An 18,260-nucleotide genomic window follows, 5' to 3' on the forward strand; every position below is an offset into this window, starting at 1 on the left:
TTTACAATGGTCAATTGCACCCCAGGCTCCTAAAAGCTTTGTTTTCTTTCAAACAAGATTCTTTTAAAAATATGACTGCAGCAGTCAAACACACCTCTAATTCAGGCTTTTAACCCTTACTTCACCAAATACCTATAATCCAATATATTTAAAATCCTACATTTATCACCTCCCCCCTTAAAAGAATGGAACAATAATATAAAGAGGTGGCAACATTTTTCCAAAGCCTTTTAACTCTACATATTTCTCAGCATTAAACAGAAGTTATACTCTAAGATAATTATATTACATTTCAAACATTCAAACGTAAACATGAGTATAGTCTATTTCCGTCTTTCTTTCCCACCTTCGAATGTTTCAATCGTCTCACACTTCAAAGTCATGATAAAGCATCGGCCATCATTTTTCTCTTCCTGCTACATATATAATTTTTAAATTAAATGGCTGTAACAATAAACTCCATCTGAACAGTCTTACATTTCGATCCTTAAATTTTCCAAAAACCTAAATGGATTATGATTTGTAAGTACAATTGTCTCTGATGAATTGTTAGCACAGTAAATGTCAAAATGTTGCAACACCAATGCCAAACTCAATGTCTCCTTTTCGATGGTCGAATATTTCTTTTGATGAATATTTCCTTTCTGTGAAAATGACCAAAGGCCTTTTGATTCTTTTGTCATCTTCCTGTAACAGTACAGCATCAACACCCACATCACTCGCATCAATTACCACCTAAATTGCTTGGCATAATTAGGTGTCATCAACACTGGTGCGTAATTAACACAATTTTCAGACTATCGAATGCCGTATGACAGTCTGACATCACCTGAAACTTCCAGGACTTTTTCAGAAGTTCAGTCAGTGGAGCAATGACGCTGCTGAAATTTGGCATGAATTTCCAGCAGAAACCACTCATGCCCAGAAATCGCCGAATTTCACTCCTCATTGATGGTATTGGAAACTCCCCAATAGCTTTCGTTTTCACATTTCATGTGCCATCTGACCATGTCCAATTGTTGCCTAAGAATGCGACTTGAGCTTTCACAAATTCACTTTCAGCTAAATTTACCACCAATCCAAACTTCTGTAGATGATCGAACAATTCCTTTAAATATTCCAAATGCTCCTTTCACATTTGACTGAACAACACCAAATCATCAATGTACACTGCACAATTGTTTGTCCAGAAATGACCTTGTTGGTTAATCTTTGGACTGTTGCTGGTACATTCTTCATTCCCAATGGTATTACATTAAATTGATACAGACCATTTGGCGTCACAGAAGCCGAAACCTCCTTTGCCTTGTCTGATAACGATACTTGCCAATATCCTTTATGCAAGTCAAGTTTAGTAATAAAATTCACTTGTCCCACCTTTTCAACAGTCTTCCAAATGAGGAATAGGGCACGCACCTGACTTTGTAACTGCATCGATTTTTCAATCGTCCACATACAATCCATCTGGTATTGGTATCATCACAATAGTTGAGCTCCAATCACTGCAACTCACTTTGATATTCTTAAGCATGCTGTCAGTCTCCTTTTTACCTGTGTTAACTTTAGTGGGTTGAGCCTGTATGGATGCTGTTTAATTGGAATAGCATTTCCTACATTTACATCATGCTTAATTACTTGTGTACTTCCCAATTTATCCCCACATACTATAATAACTCTTGTAGGTCATTTTGATTTTCCTCCAGGAGGTAACTCAATAGTTTATCCCAATTTCTTATTACTTCCTCATTATCCAATCTAATTTGAGAAATGTCAAATTCAGAATTATCTGGGTTTATCGCTTCTCCCTGAGTTACAACGACTAATACCTCCTCCTGCTTTCCTTCTCTATCAAAATACTTTTTGAGCACATTAACATAATAATAATAATCTTTATTGTCACAAGTAAGCATTACATTAACACTGCAAAAATGTTACTGTGAAAATCCCCCAGTCGCCACACTCCGGCACCTGTTTGGGTACACGGGGAGAATTCTGAATGTCCAAATCACCTAACAAGAATGTCTTTCGTGACTTGTGGGAGGAAACTGGAGCACCCGGAGAAATACCACGCAGACACAGGGAGAATGTGCAGCCTCTGTACAGGCAGTGACCCAAACCAGAAATTGAACCTGGGACCCTGGCGCTGAGAAGCAACAGTGCTAACCACTGTGCTACTGTGACGTACCTCACTCAATTTCTTTTCAATTTGATAAGGTCCATGAAATCTTGCTTCTAATGATTCACCCACCATTGGTAACAATACTTCCTACTAACAAAACTACAAATTTTTGATTTCTTATCCGCCTCTTTTTTCATCACATATTGTGACAATTTAAAATGTTTCCTAGCCAACTCACTAGCCCTAGTTAATCTCTCCTTAATGTATGACACATCGTCCAACAATGTAGTCTGTGAATGCTGACTCACCAACTTCTCTTTGCTCACTTTAAGTGGTCCTCATATCATGACCAAAACCGTGTAGAATGGACTGAATTTAGTTGATTCATCAGGTGCATCCCGAATTGCAAATAGAACAAATGGAATTCCTTTATCCCAATCCACTGGATAATCCTGACCATATGCCAGCAACATGGTCTTTAAAATTTGATGCCATCTTTCTAACGCCCCTTGTGATTCCAGATGATACGCAGTTGAGTTAATTTGCTTTATTCCTAAGTTATCCTTAACTTCCTTCAATAACTTGGACATAAATTGTCTGCCTGATCTCCCTGAGGGTGGCACGGTGGCACAGTGGTTAGCACACTGTCTCACAGCTCCAGGGTCTTGGGTTCAATTCCGACCTCGGGTGACTGTGTGGAGCTTGCACTTTCTCCCCGTGTCTTCGTTGCTTTCCTCTGGTTGATCCAATTTCCTCCCACAGTCCAAAGTTGTGCAGGAAAGGTGGACAAGCTAAATTGCCCTTTAGTGAACAAAAGGCTAGGTGAGGTTACTGGGTTACGGGGATAGGGTGGAGGCATGGGCTTCAGTAGAGTGCTCTTTCCAAGCACCGGTGCAGACTCAAAAGGCCGAATGGCCTCCTTCTGCAATGTAAATTCTATGATTGAATTTCTTTTGGTAGTCCAAATATCTTGTAAACATTTGGTTAACTCCTCGACAACCGTCTTAGTTGCAATGGAATGGCCTCCGGAAATCTAGTAGACACGTCCATTATGGTCAATAGATACTGATTCCCACTTTTGGTTTTAGGCAGGGGTCTCACGCAATCAATTAGTGAAAGATTCCTCAAATGCTGGAATGGGTATTAAAGGTGCTGGTTTGATTACTGCTTGAGGTTTCCCTATTACCTGACATTTGTGATATGTATGTCCAAATTCATAGAATGTACAGTGCAGAAGGAGGCCATTCAGCCCATCGAGTCTGCAAAGGCCCTTGGCAAGAGCAGCCTGCCCAAGCCCACATCTCCACCCTATCCCCATAACCCAACCTAACATTTTTTTTTGGACACAGGGCAATTTAGCATGGCCAATCCACCTAACCTGTACATCTTTGGACTGTGGGAGGAAACTGGAGCACCCGGAGGATACCCACGCAGACATGGAGAGAACAATCCGACTCCGCACAGACTCCAGGTCAATAAAAATGTTCTTGTATTTTTTGAGTTTTCCGAACTCCTAAATGACCCCCCACTGGAACATCATGTGCCATCCGCAAAACATCCTTTATATAACCCACCAGTAATACCACTTGATGAACCTCTGCTCATTTTTCATTTGCTTGAATATGTAAAGGTCTCCATTTTCTCATTAATACATTATTTCTAATGTAATAATACTCTGGTTTACACTTAAATTATATTTCCGTATATGCTTTCTGATACAAGTGCTTTATCCCCAAATCTGTCTGCTGTAATTCAGCCAACTTTCTTGAAGTAAAGATATCTGCTTCGTCCACCATCTGCTCTTGTTCTTCATCAACCATCTGATCAAACATGGTTTCTGACAACTGAATTTCAGCTTCCCATCGGTACAACTCAAGGTCTCTTCCTCCTGTCTCGCCCTGTGGCTATGTGATCTTGTCACCACACAATCAAGAAACACCCCAGGATTTGCTTCTAGCAACATCTCAGTTGTTTGACTTTCCGCTGGCTTTTCAGCCACAGTAGGCTGCACTCCCACCTGTGATCCAGCTGTATAATTACCCAGGATAAATTGTACCCCTGACAAAGGTGATGTTTCTATTACTCCCACTTCCATTTATCACCAGACTCTCTAATCTTGCCTTACAACCTGTAGCACTATTGGGCTACTACTAGGTTACTGGGCTACGAAGATGTGGGCTTAAGTAGGGTGCTCTTTCCAGGGGCCGGTGCAGACTCGATGGCCCAAATGGCCTACTTCTGCACTGTAAATTCTATTTATTGACTACAGCTCTGCCTTCAACACCATAATCCCAGCCAAGCTCATATCAAAGCTCCAAAACCTAGGACTTGGCTCCCCACTCTGCAACTGGATCCTCGATTTTCTGACCAACAGACCACAATCAGTAAGAATGAACAACAACACCTCCTCCACAATAATCCTCAAATACTGGGGCCCCGCAAGGCTGCGTACTTAGCCCCCTACTCAACTCCCTGTACACACACGACTGTGTGGCAAAATTTGGTTCCAACTCCATCTACAAGTTTGCTGACGATACGACCATAGTGGGCCGGATCTTGAATAACGACGAGTCAGAATACAGGCGGGGATAGAGAACCTAGTGGAGTGGTGCAGCAACCACAATCTCTCCCTCGATGCCAGCAAAACTAAAGAGCTGGTCATTGACTTCAGGAAGCAACGTACTGTACACACCCCTGTCAGGATCAACGGGGCCGAGGTGGAGATGGTTAACAGCTTCAAATTCCTAGGGGTGCACATCTCCAAAAATCTGTCCTGGGCTGCCCACGTAGACGCTGACATAATATACACCAGTGCAGACACATACACACACACACACACACACCGATGGACATGGCAGTGGGACCAATCAGCAGACACAACACCGCAGCCAATCACAGTGGGAGCACATGCACTATAAAGACAGGAAACAGAAGAGTTCCCACTCATTCTACTAGTAGCCAGCTGGGAGCACAGAGCTCATTAGCCTGCAACATAGACATTCACCATGTGCTGAGTGCATCACCTGGTTAGGACTAGGCAAGGGTCAACAGTTAAAGCTGGTATTGCATTTACCCACAGTTCAAGTATGTTAATATAGTTAACCTTACAATAAAATAGCATTGCACCACTTCAAGTGTTGGTGACCTGTTTGTGATCCAGAACACCCAACACATCATGATACCAGGTTCAGTCCAGATAGCCATACCACAGCATACAGTGACAACCAGCAACGATACCCAGGCAAGATATTCGAGATCCCGGTTCCGCAGCAGCTCCAGTGCCACGGCGATCTCCGCAATAACTGGCAGGTATTCCGGCAAAAGTTTGAAATCTTTCTGCTGGCAGCCGAACTAGAAGACCTGGCCGATCCTGAAAAGACAGAGCTTCTCCTCACCATCGCTGGTGCCAGAGCAGAAGAAATCTTTTAAAAATTCAAGTTCTCCAAGGGGCAAAACAGGAGCTATTTCCAGGCAGTCCTGGACAAATTCAGCAAATACTGTGAGGAAAACACACTCCAACCAGCAAGAAAAGGTAAGAGAAGCGTCAGTACTCACCTCGAGGCCGAAACCCAGAGCAGAGAATGATTCTGGTCGGCGGCCATCTTTCTAAAGAGACTGCACTTGCGCAGTTGCGCGTCGCCACGCATGCGCAATCACGAAAACGGCCACCAGTAAAGGAACCGCGATCTGCGCATGTGCAAACGCCTCCTACATGCTACGTCACGTGCGTCATGACCTCCGAGGCCCCGGACCATGCCCATTTAAAGGGGAGACGTCCCAAATCAAAGAAAAAATCTTTTAAAGCTGTAAAACCACCTTCCTTCACCTGGAATGACAACACAATGCCTCAAATTGAACCAGGAAATGAAATAAACCTCCGAAGAACCCTACAACAAGCAGTTACCTACCCCCAAACCGAGTCCGAATCCGACTTCCCGCAGACCAGTGACACCGAGGACCCGAGGGAGCCCTTTCGAGTCGCTGTTATAACAAAGAACAGGCTGTCCCCGAATCAAAACCACCAGCCGCTGTCGGTGCACAGCTTTGATCCAGACAATGAGTGGTGTGCCACCCTGACGGTCAACCAGAATTTGTCGCCCACCTCAGAGACTTGACTTATGAGTTTTACAATGTTGCACTCTTTGATCTGTTCTGTTCTCCTGTTTCATCGTTCCAGTAGTTTCTATATAATTCTCATTTCGTTGTTGGTGTGACACCCTATTTTTCTGCACCAGGCACCTTCCCGTGTAAATAGATTAGCCTCATGTAAATAATACGCACACACATAGTCAGGCACATTCACTACACGATATGTATTGTCACACAGGCACATGTTCTTTATATAAAAAGGGGGATGTCATAATATACAACAGTACATTATGGTGCAGACATACACACACACACACTGATGGACATGCAGTGGGACCAATCAGCATACACAACACTGCAGCCAATCACCAGTGAGAGCACACGCACTATAAAGTCAGGGGACAGGAGAGTTCCCGCTCATTCTAGTAGCAGCCAGCTCGGAGCACAGAACTCACAGCCTGCAACACAGACATTCACCATGTGCTGACTGCATCACCTGGTTAGGACTAGGCAAGGGTCAACAGTTAAAGCTGGTATTGCATTTACCCACAGTTCAAGCATGTTAATATAGTTAACCTTACAATAAAATAGAGTTGCACCACTTCAAGTGTTGTGACCTGTTGTGATCCAGAACACCCAACACATCAGACCAAGAAAGCATAACAACGCCTATACTTCCTCAGTAAACTACGGAAATTCGGCCGCATTAATCCTTACCAGCTTTTACAGATGCACCATAGAAAGCATCCTATCTGGCTGCATCACAGTCTGGTATGGCAACTGCTCGGCCCAGGACCGCAAGAAACTTCAGAGAGTTGTGAACACCGCCCAGTCCATCACACAAACCTGCCTCCCATCCATTGGCTCCATCTACACCTTCCGCTGCCTGGGGAAAGAGGGCAGCATAATCAAAGACCCCTCCCACACGGCTTACTCACTCTTCCAACTTCTTCCATCAGGCAGGAGATACAGAAATCTGAGAACACGCATGAACAGACTCAAAAACAGCTTCTTCCCAGCTGTTACCAGACTCCTAAATGACCCTCTTATGGACTGACCTCATTAACATTACACCCTGTATGCTTCATCCGATGCCAGTGCTTATGTAGTTGCATTGTATGCCTTGTGTTGCCCTATTATGTATTTTCTTTTATTTCCTTTTCTTCCCATGTACTTAATGATCTGTTGAGCTGCTCGCAGAAAAATACTTTTCACTGTACCTCGGTACACGTGACAATAAACAAATCCAATCCACTACTCCTCTCATCAATAATTCCACATACTACCACCGTTTCTGGCGATATTTCTTCCAAACTACATACCTCCTTACCTCTAACCATTATGGTGGGCGGCACAGTAGCACAGTGATTAGCATAGTTGCTTCACAGCTCCAGGGTCCCAGGTTCGATTCCCGGCTTGGGTCACTGTCTGTGCGGAGGCTGCACGTCCTCCCCGTATCTCTGTGGGTTCCCTCCGGGTGCTCCGGTTTCCTCCCACAGTCCAAAGATGTGCAGGATAGCTGGATTGGTGATGCTAAATTGCCCTTAGTGTTAAAAAAGGTTAGATTTGGAGGGGTTACTGGGCTGTGAAGATGTGGGCTTAAGTAGGGTGCTCTTTCCAGGGGCCGGTGCAGACTCGATGGGCCGTACGGCCTACAAAGAGAAGAACAAAGAAAAATTACAGCACAGGAACAGGCCCTCCAAGCCTGCGCCAATCCAGATTCTCTATCTAAAACTGTCGCCTATTTTCTAAGGATCTGTATCCCTCTGCTCCCTGTCCATTCATGTATTTGTCTAGATACATCTTAAATGATGCTATCGTGCCCGCCTCTACCACCTCCGACGGCAATGTGTTCCAGGCACCCACCACCCTCTGCGTAATGAACTTTCCACGCATATCTCCCTTAAACATTTCCAGTCTCACCTTGAACCCGTGACCTCTAGTAATTGAGTACCCCAGTCTGGGGAAAAAGCTTCTTGCTATCCACCCTGTCTATACCTCTCATGATTTTGTAGACCTCAATGAGGTCCCCCCTCAACCTCCGTCTTTCTGATGAAAATAATCCTAATCTACTCAACCTCTCTTCATAGCTTGCGCCCTCCATACCAGGCAACATCCTGGTGAACCTCCTCTGCACCTTCTCCAAAGCATCCACATCCTTTTGGTAATGTGCCGACCAGAACTGTACACAGTATTCCAAATGTGGCCGAACCAAAGTCTTATACAACTGTAGCATGACCTGCCAACTCTTGTACTCAATACCCCTTCCGATGAAGGCAAGCATGCTGTATGCCTTCTTGACCACTCTATTGACCTGCGCAGCCACCTTCAGGATACAATTGACCTGAACACCCAGATCTCTCTGTACATCAATTTTCCCCAGGGCTTTTTCATTTACCGTATAGTTCGCTCTTGAATTGGATCTTCCAAAATGCATCACCTCTCATTTGCCCGGATTGAACTCCATCTGCCATTTCTCCGCCCAACTCTCCAATCTATCTATATTCTGCTGTATTCTCTGACAGTCCCCTTCACTATCTGCTACTCCACCAATCTTAGTGTCATCTGCAAACCTGCTAATCAGACCACCTATACCTTCCTCCAGACCATTTATGTATATCACAAACAAAAGTAGTCCCAGCACGGATCCCTGTGGAATACCACTGGTCACAGTTCTCCATTTTGAGAAACTCCCTTCCACTACTACTCTCTGTCGCCTGTTGCCCAGCCAGTTCTTTATCCATCTAGCTAGTACACCCTGGACCCCATGAGACTTCACTTTCTCCATCAGCCTACCGTGGGGAACCTTATCAAATGCCTTACTCAAGTCCATGTCTGTGACATCTACAGCCCTTCCCTCATCAATCAACTTTGTCACTTCCTCAAAGAATTCTATTAAGTTGGTAAGACATGACCTTCCCTGCACAAAACCATGTTGCCTATCACCGATAAGCCCATTTTCTTCCAAATGGGAATAGATCCGATCCCTCAATATCTTCTCCAGCAGCTTCCCTGCCACTGATGTCAGGCTCACCGGTCTATAATTATCTGAATGATCCCTGCTACCCTTCTTAAACAAGGGGACAACATTAGCAATTCTACAGTCCTCCGGTACCTCACCAGTATTCAAGAATGCTGCAAAGATATCTGTTAAGGCCCCAGCTATTTGCCCTCTCACTTCCCTCAGTAACCTGGGATAGATCCCATCCGGACCTGGGGACTTGTCCACCTTAATGCCTTTTAGAATACCCAACACATCCTCCCTCCTTATGCCGACTTGACCTAGAGTAATCAAACATCTATACCTAACCTCAATATCCGTCATGTCCCTCTCCTCGGTGAATACTGATGCCAAGTGCTCGTGAAGAATCTCACCCATTTTCTCTGACTCCACGCATAACTTTCCTCCTTTGTCCTTGAGTGGGCCAACCCTTTCTCTAGTTACCCTCTTGCTACTTATATATGAATAAAAGGCTTTGGGATTTTCCTTAACCATGTTTGCTAAAGATATTTCATGACCCCTTTTAGCCCTCTTGATTCCTCGTTTCAGATTGGTGCTACATTCCCGATATTCTTCCAAAGCTTCGTCTGTCTTCAGTTGCCTAGACCTTATGTATAAGAGCATAAGAACATAAGAACTAGGAGCAGGAGTAGGCCATTTGGCCCCTCGAGCCTGCTCCGCCATTCAATGAGATCATGGCTGACCTTTTGTGGACTCAGCTCCACTTTCCTGCCCGAACACCAAAACCCTTAATCCCTTTCTTCTTCAAAAAACTATCTTTACCTTAAAAACATTTAATGAAGGAGCCTCAACTGTTTCACTGGGCAAGGAATTCCAGAGATTCACAACCCTTTGGGTGAAGAAGTTCCTCCTAAACTCAGTCCTAAACCTACTTCCCCTTATTTTGAGACTGCCCCCTAGTTCTGCTTTCCCCCGCCAGTGGAAACAACCTGCCCGCATCTATCCTATCTATTCCCTTCATAATTTTATATGTTTCTACACGATCCCCCCTCATCCTTCTAAACTCCAATGAGTACAGTCCCAGTCTACTCAACCTCTCCTCGTAATCCAACCCCTTGAGCTCTGGGATTAACCGAGTGAATCTCCTCTGCACACCCTCCTGCGCCAGTATGTCCTTTCTCAGGTAAGGAGACCAAAACTGAACACAATACTCCAGGTGTGGCCTCACTAACACCTTATACAATTGCAGCATAACCTCCCTAATCTTAAACTCCATCCCTCTAGCAATGAAGAACAAAATTCCATTTGCCTTCTTAATCACCTGTTGCACCTGTAAACCAACTTTTTGCGACTCATGCACTAGGTCTCTGTGCACAGCAGCATGTTTTAATATTTTATCATTTAAATAATAATCCCTTTTGCTGGTATTCCTACCAAAATGGATAACCTCACATTTGTCAACATTGTATTCCATCTGCCAGACCCTAGCCCATTCACTTAACCTATCCAAATCCCTCTGCAGACTTCCAGTATCCTCTGCACTTTTTGCTTTACACTCTTCTTAGTGTCGTCTGCAAACTTGGACACATTGCCCTTGGTCCCCAACTCCAAATCATCTATGTAAATTGTGAACAGTTGTGGGCCCAACACTGATTCCTGAGGGACACCACTAGCTACTGATTGCCAACCAGAGAAACATCCATTAATCACCACTCTTTGCTTTCTATTAATTAACCAATCCTCTATCCATGCTACTACTTTACCCTTAACGCCATGCATCTTTATCTTATGCAGCAGCCTTTTGTGTGGCACCTTGTCAAAGGCTTTCTGGAAATTCAGATATACCACATCCATTGGCTCCCCGTTATCGACCGCACTGGTAATGTTCTCAAAAAATTCCACTAAATTAGTTAGGCACGACCTGCCCTTTATGTACCCATGCTGCGCCTGCCCAATGGGACAATTTCGATCCAGATGCCTTGCTATTTCTTCCTTGATGATAGATTCCAGCATCTTCCCTACTACCAAAGTTAAGCTCACTGGCCTATAATTACACGCTTTCTGCCTGCCTCCTTTTTTAAACAGTGGTGTCACGTTTGCTCATTTCCAATCTGCCGGGACCACCCCAGAGTTTAGTGAATTTTGGTAAATTATCACTAGTGCATTTGCAATTTCCATAGCCATCACTTTTAGCACTCTGGGATGCATTCCATCAGGGCCAGGAGACCTGTCTACCTTTAGCCCCATTAGCTTGCCCATCACTACCTCCTTAGTGATAACAATCATCTCAAGGTCCTCACCTGTCATAGCCTCATTTCTATCAGTCACTGGCATGTTATTTGTGTCTTCCACTGTGAAGACCGACCCAAAAAACCTGTTCTCCTCAGCCATTTCCTCATCTCCCATTATTAGATCTCCCTTCTCAATCTCTCAAGGATCAATATTTACCTTAGCCACTCTTTTTTTGTTTTATATATTTGTAGAAACATTTACTATCTGTTTTTATGTTCTGAGCAAGTTTACTCTCATTATCTATCTTACTCTTTTTTTCTAGCTTTTTTAGGAGCTTTCTGTTGCCCCCTAAAGATTTCCCAGTCCTCTAGTCTCCCACTAATCTTTGCCACTTTGTATGCTTTTTCCTTCAATTTGATATTCTCCCTTATTTTCTTAGATATCCACGGTCGATTTTTCCTCTTTCTACCGTCCTTCCTTTTTGTTGGTATAAACCTTTGCTGAGCACTGTGAAAAATCGCTTGAAATGTTCTCCACTGTTTTTTAACTGTTTCACCATAAAGTCTTTGCTCCCAGTCTACCTTAGCTAGTTCCTCTCTCATCCCATTGTAATCTCCTTTGTTTAAGCAAAAAACACTAGTGTTTGATTTTGTCTTCTCACCTTCCACCTGTATTTTAAATTACACCATATTGTGATTGCTCCTTCCAAGAGGATCCCTAACTATGAGATCATTAATCAATCCTGTCTCATTACACAGGACCAGATCTAGGACCGCTTGTTCCCTTGTAGGTTCTATTACATACTGTTCTAGGAAACTATCACGGATACATTCTATAAACTCCTCCTCAAGGCTGCCTTGACTGACCTGGTTGAACCAATCGACGTTAATTAAAATCCCCCATGATAACTGCTGTACCATTTCTACATGCATCAGTTATTTCTTTGTTTATTGCCTGCCCCACCATAATGTTACTATTCGGTGGCCTATAGACTACTTCTATCAGTGACTTTTTTGCCTTACTATTCCTGATTTCCACCCAAATGGATTCAGCCTTATCCTCCATAGCACCGATGGTATCCCTTACTATTGCCCGAATGTCATCCTTAAGTAACAGAGCTACACCACCTCCCTTACCATCCACTTTGTCCTTCCGAATAGTTTGATACCCTCGGATATTTAACTCCCTGTCATGACCATCCTTTAACTATGTTTCAATAATGGCCACTAAATCATAGTCATTCACGATGATTTGCGGCATCAACTCATTTACCTTATTCCGAATACTACGAGCATTCAGGTAAAGTACACTTATGCTGGCTTTTTTACCTCTGTTTTGAACCTTAACACCTCAATCGGTAACCTCTCCTAAGTTATATTTCCTCTTAACTTTTCTCTTAATTTTCCTTGTCGTTGAACCCATATCTTCATGTAACAACCTGCCGCGTCGCTTACCATTTATGTTTTTACTTCCCGTTTTATTCCTTTTGGTATTACTGGGCCTATTCACCTTGTGCTGTCGCCCTTTTTAATTTTTGACTATGGCTTCTCTGCCTTACACTTTCCCGCTAAGTGCCTTTTGTTTCTGTCCCTGTTTTACTACCTTCCGATTTCCTGCATCAGTTCCCATCCCCCTGCCACATTAGTTTGAACCCTCCCCAACAGCTCTAGCAACCCCCCCCCCCCCCCCGAGGACATCATTTCCAGTCCTGCCCAGGTGCAGACCATCCGGTTTGTACTGGTCCCATCTCCCCAAGAACCAGTTCCAATGCCCCAGGAATTTGAATACAATTCCAAAAAATGAAAGAAAAAATTAATAAATGAATTAGACAATGAAAAGAAAAACTACTTACCAGTCACTTACCAGGGTTAAAAAGCACCTCCTCCCCACCCAGCTTCGAATTCCCATCTAGCTTCAAATTCCTAAACTCACTCTTTTTGCTTCCTTATGCTTCCTTTTTCCTCTTAGCTAGTCTCACAATTTCACCTGTCATCCATGGTTCCTTAATTTTGCCATTTCTATCCCTCATTTTCACAGGGACATGTCTGTCCTGCACTCTAATCAACCTCTCTTTAAAAGCCTCCCACATATCAAATGTGGATTTACCTTCAAACAGCTGCTCCCAATCCACATTCCCAGCTCCTGCCGAGTTTTGGTATAGTTGGCCTTCCCCCAATTTAGCACTCTTCCTTTAGGACCACTCTCGTCTTTGTCCATGAGTATTCTAAAACTTACGGAATTGTGATCACTATTCCCAAAGTAATCCCCGACTGAAACTTCAACCACCTGGCCGGGCTCATTCCCCAACACCAGGTCCAGTATGGCCCCTTCCCGAGTTGGACTATTTACACACTGCTCCAGAAAACCCTCCTGGATGCTCCTTACAAATTCTGCTCCATCTAGACCTCTGACACTGAGTGTATCCCAGTCAATGTTGGGAAAATTAAAATCTCCTATCACCACCACCCTGTTGCTCCTACATCTTTCCATAATCTGTTTACATATTTGTACCTCTACATCACGATCGCTGTTGGGAGGCCTGTAGTACAGCCCCAACATTGTAAGCGCACCCTTCCTATTTCTGAGCTCTGCCCATATCGCCTCACTGCTCTCGTCCTCCATAGTGCCCTCCTTCAGCACAGCTGTGATATCCTCTCTGAACAGTAATGCAACTCCTCCACCCCTTTTACCCCCCTCTCTATCCCGCCTGAAACATCGATATCCTGGGATATTTAGTTGCCAATCATGCCCTTCCCTCAACCAAGTCTCAGTAATAGCAATAACATCATACTCCCAGGTACTAATCCAAGCCCTCAGTTCATCTGCCTTACCTACTACACTTCTTGCATTAAAACAAATGCACCTCAGACCACCAGTCCCTTTGTGTTCATCCTCTGCTCCCTGCCTACTCTTCCCCTTAGTCACGCTGACTGCATGATCTATTTCCTTACAGGCTTTAGTTACTACCTCCTTACTGTCCACTAACCTCCTCATTTGGTTCCCATCGCACTGCCACATTAGTTTGCCACATGATTGCTACCACGTGGCACTGGTAGCAATCATGAGATTACTACCTCTGAGGTCTGACTTTTTAACTTGGCTCCTAACTCCCTAAATTCTGCTTGTAGGACCTCATCCCGTTTTTTACCTATATCATTGGTGCCTATATGCACCACGACAACTGGCTGTTCACCCTCCCCCTTCAGAATGTTCTGCAGCCGATCTGAGACATCCCTGACCCGTGCACTTGGGAGGCAACATACCATTCAGGAGTCTCGTCTTCGACCACAGAACCGCCTATCTACTCCCCTTACAATTGAATCCCCTATGACTATAGCCCTTCCTCTCTTTTTCCCGTCCTTCTGTACAGCAGAGCCAGCCACGGTGCCATGAACCTGGCTACTGCTGCCTTCCCCTGGTGAGCACCCTCCCCCAACAGTATCTAAAATGGTACACCTGTTTTGGAGGGAGATGACCATAGGGGACACCTGCACTGCCTTCCTGCTTTTTCTCTGCCTGTTGGTCACCCATTCCCTTTCTCTCTCAGCAGTCCTAATCTGTGGTGTGACCAATTCGCTAAACGTGCTATCCACGACCTCCTCAGCATCGCGGATGCTCCAAAGTGAGTCCATCCGCAGCTCCAGAGCCGTCATGCGGTCGAACAAGAGCTGCAGCTGGAATCACTTCCCGCACGTGAAGGAGCCAGGGACATCAGCCACGTCCCTGAGCACCCACATTGAGCAAGAGGTGCATAACACGGGTCTGAGATCTCCTGCCATTTTTAATCTGAAACTTAACTTAGTCCAACTATAATATCAAATAATAGATAAATGAAATAGGAAAAAAAAAGAAAAATTGTTACCAATCACACGATTTAAAAAAAAAGGAAAACCTTACTTTATCAACACACCTCAGGGAAAGAAAAACGACTTACCAATCACCAGCCAATCACTTACCTGCTGGCTGTGACGTTACGGTTCAACTTCTTTCTACTTCTACCTGCCCTCGAGTCTCCCTCTTGATCTTTACTCAGCTGTGATCCTTACAGTGTAAATTCTATGAATAAAGCCTCACTTGCTCCTGTATCCCTTAAGATATTAATCTTCTTACCTACTCCATCGTGTACACTAGTAATTGTATTATTTCTACCTTCCTCACTCCTTCAGATAAGGTTAATGGCAACTTTTCTGGTAAACCCGAAAGTTTTATTTTAGTCACCCTTCGTAAACTAGTCCACACCCAAGAAACCATATGCACCGGAAAGAGCTATATCTTCAGTCACTACCTATTTCAACTTCAAAACCTGAAAGAAAACAACCCTTCCACACACACTCACTGACTTTAAGTTCAATAATTCCAAGCCAAACAAGGACGAGCCCCCAATTTTATTGCGATCCCAGACCAGACCCCCAACATTGGCTAGTATGCTGGACTGAAACCCCAATATTTTATTTTAATTTTGTAAGATTGTGAGGAAAGGATATTTCGCTTCCAGAAGTGATTGCATGAAGAAATAGGGATATGATGTTTTAAAAAACTTTAATATTAACAAGGTATTAAAATCTATAACATCACATCTGAAAATAGCTTGCAATTACCCCTTAAACCATACTGCTCAATACAGTGAAAACAATACCCTTAATTGCTATAGAGTAATACTTGCTTTACAGAGTTATTCTTTGAAAAAGAGATTTCTTGACACCGCTTTAGAGAACAGATCAGACTCCAGTCTGAAACTCTGCAGAAACCCTGGCTGGATACCTTTTCAATCTGTTTCAGCTCCACTTCCGGGAAGTGTGCACTGCTTTAAATACAGTTAATCACTTTTAACTAACTTGCAGGCGCCAGAGTGTGGCGACTAGGGGATTTTCACAGTAATTTCATTGTAGTGTTAATGCCCTCCATACCAGGCAGCATCCTAGTAAACCGCTTCTGTACCCTCGCTAAAGCATCCATATTCTTTTGGTAGTGTGGCGACCAGAATTGTACACAATATTCCAAATGAGGCCTAACTAAGGTCCTGTACAGTTGCAATATGTTTTAATTGAAGTATTTTGACTGTCTTGCTGAAATTATTTGTATCACCAGCACTTTACCAATTTTAAAAATTGAAAACCTGTTATTAAACTTGTGCCGTTTCATAGTGGTACTCCTAGTAATAGTTTGCATGTCTAAGTCTTGACACTTACCTGCTGTTTCTGTTTTGATTTGTCCTACTGTGTTTTTAAATTTTACTTTCTGATGAAGGATTTCAACATGAAACTTAACCTGTATTTATTTCAGATGGCTCTGTTGTATTATGCAATACTTTCTGCTTGCATAAAAATACCAAGTGCATTAAACATCTGCCAAGGAAGTCACTCTTCAGTAAATACATTGGGCTGGATTCTCCATTGGCGGGATCCTCCGTTTCGCCGGCAGCGCACTCATGCCTGCAGCTTTCCCGACGGAATGGGTGTGCCCACAACGGGCAACCCCATTGGCCGGTTGCTGGGGTAGAGGATCCTATTGCTGGCGAGGGCACCAGAAAACGGGTGCAGCGGGATAGAAAATCCCGACCAATGTTTTTGTGTAGCCTTTCAAGATTGACAAAACTGAAAATAGTTCCATTGTATACTGAGTCTATAATACTTTTTATCAGGCTTGCCACTTTTTGTCCAAAGAACTATAGCCAGAACAGTTGTTCTCCATGAAATTGTGGGGAAAGGACGTTACGGAGAAGTGTGGCATGGAAAGTGGCACGGCGATGACGTAGCTGTAAAGATTTTCCCCTCGCATGAAGAGAGGTCCTGGCTGCGAGAAGCAGAAATCTACCAAACTAGCATGTTACGACATGAAAATGTCCTCGGTTTCATTGCTGCTGACAATAAAGGTAACACATTCATAAGTGTAAATAAAGAAATTTGAAAATGAAGCACACACACAAATAAATAATCTGCTCATATTGAAGAAACTCTCATTGCAATTGTAAAAAATGTGCAAGCAATCTCAGACAAGATGGCATGATACCTTTGCATGACTCATTGGCCGGAATTCTCCATTTGAGAAGTGTTCCCGCCGGGACTGAATAGCGTGTGATTCACACTTCCTTTGGGGGCGCTCTTTGGTAAGTGAGTCAGGACATGCAAATGGGTCAGTGCTTTGCTGCCGTGAATTGAGAAGAATTCCCGACCCAGCGGGCATTGTAACCGCTGGGGCTGGAGTTGGCGCCAAAGAGCCTGACAGCTGGAGCTGTTTTAAGTGCTCCACTTACAACACACTCACTGCAACCACGAAGATGGCTCACAGACGACCAGCAGCCCCACCCCCCACACCCAGTTCGGGAGTCTGAGGTAGACCCATAGCTCCATGTCAGTGAGGAGAGGAGGGGCACCCTCTTCCCAGGGTGGGCCGTAGACTCAGGCCTAACCTCCTGAACAACACCTGGGAGGTGATGGCAGAAGCAGCCAAGGCTGCCAGCCTCACCAGGAGGAGACAGCTGATGATCCTGAGGCGTGGGGGCACTGGTGAGGCGTGGGGGCACTGGTGAAGCCTCTGCCGTGAGAGTATCAGAGAACCAGGGCGGACATGGTGCAAGTGTCCTTTGGTTGGGATGTGATCTGCTGATCCCCTGCTTCCTCTGCAATGGGGCAGTGCTTCTGAGGAGGGCCAACACCTGGTGGACCCCTGATTGAGCTTGGTCACGCCCATCCCCTTGATAAAACAGCTGGGGTATGAAGGTCAGAGGGGTGGCCTGGGTGGGCCATAGATGACCAGAGGCTCTCTGTGCATTTAATGGACATAGGCAGCTGTTAGCAGTGTGTGTAGCCAAGAGCCTGTAAATAGCACCAGAGAAGTGTGTTTTAAATACATACTGCA

The 18,260-nt window shown here is 44.2% G+C and overlaps 1 protein-coding gene across 1 annotated transcript in view; it reads left to right on the forward strand.

Annotated features, from left to right (window-relative positions):
- The window catches only part of acvr1c (activin A receptor type 1C), a 295,659-nt gene that overhangs the window by 52,408 nt on the left and 224,991 nt on the right, over positions 1-18,260 (forward strand). Inside the window, exon 3 of the mRNA XM_072475088.1 lies at positions 17,044-17,274. Within this exon, the coding sequence (XP_072331189.1) occupies positions 17,044-17,274 (231 nt within the window). The remainder of the gene's footprint in view (positions 1-17,043; positions 17,275-18,260) is intronic.

This window comes from Scyliorhinus torazame, chromosome 2 (genome assembly GCF_047496885.1).
Source record: "Scyliorhinus torazame isolate Kashiwa2021f chromosome 2, sScyTor2.1, whole genome shotgun sequence".
NCBI classification, from domain to species: domain Eukaryota; kingdom Metazoa; phylum Chordata; class Chondrichthyes; order Carcharhiniformes; family Scyliorhinidae; genus Scyliorhinus; species Scyliorhinus torazame.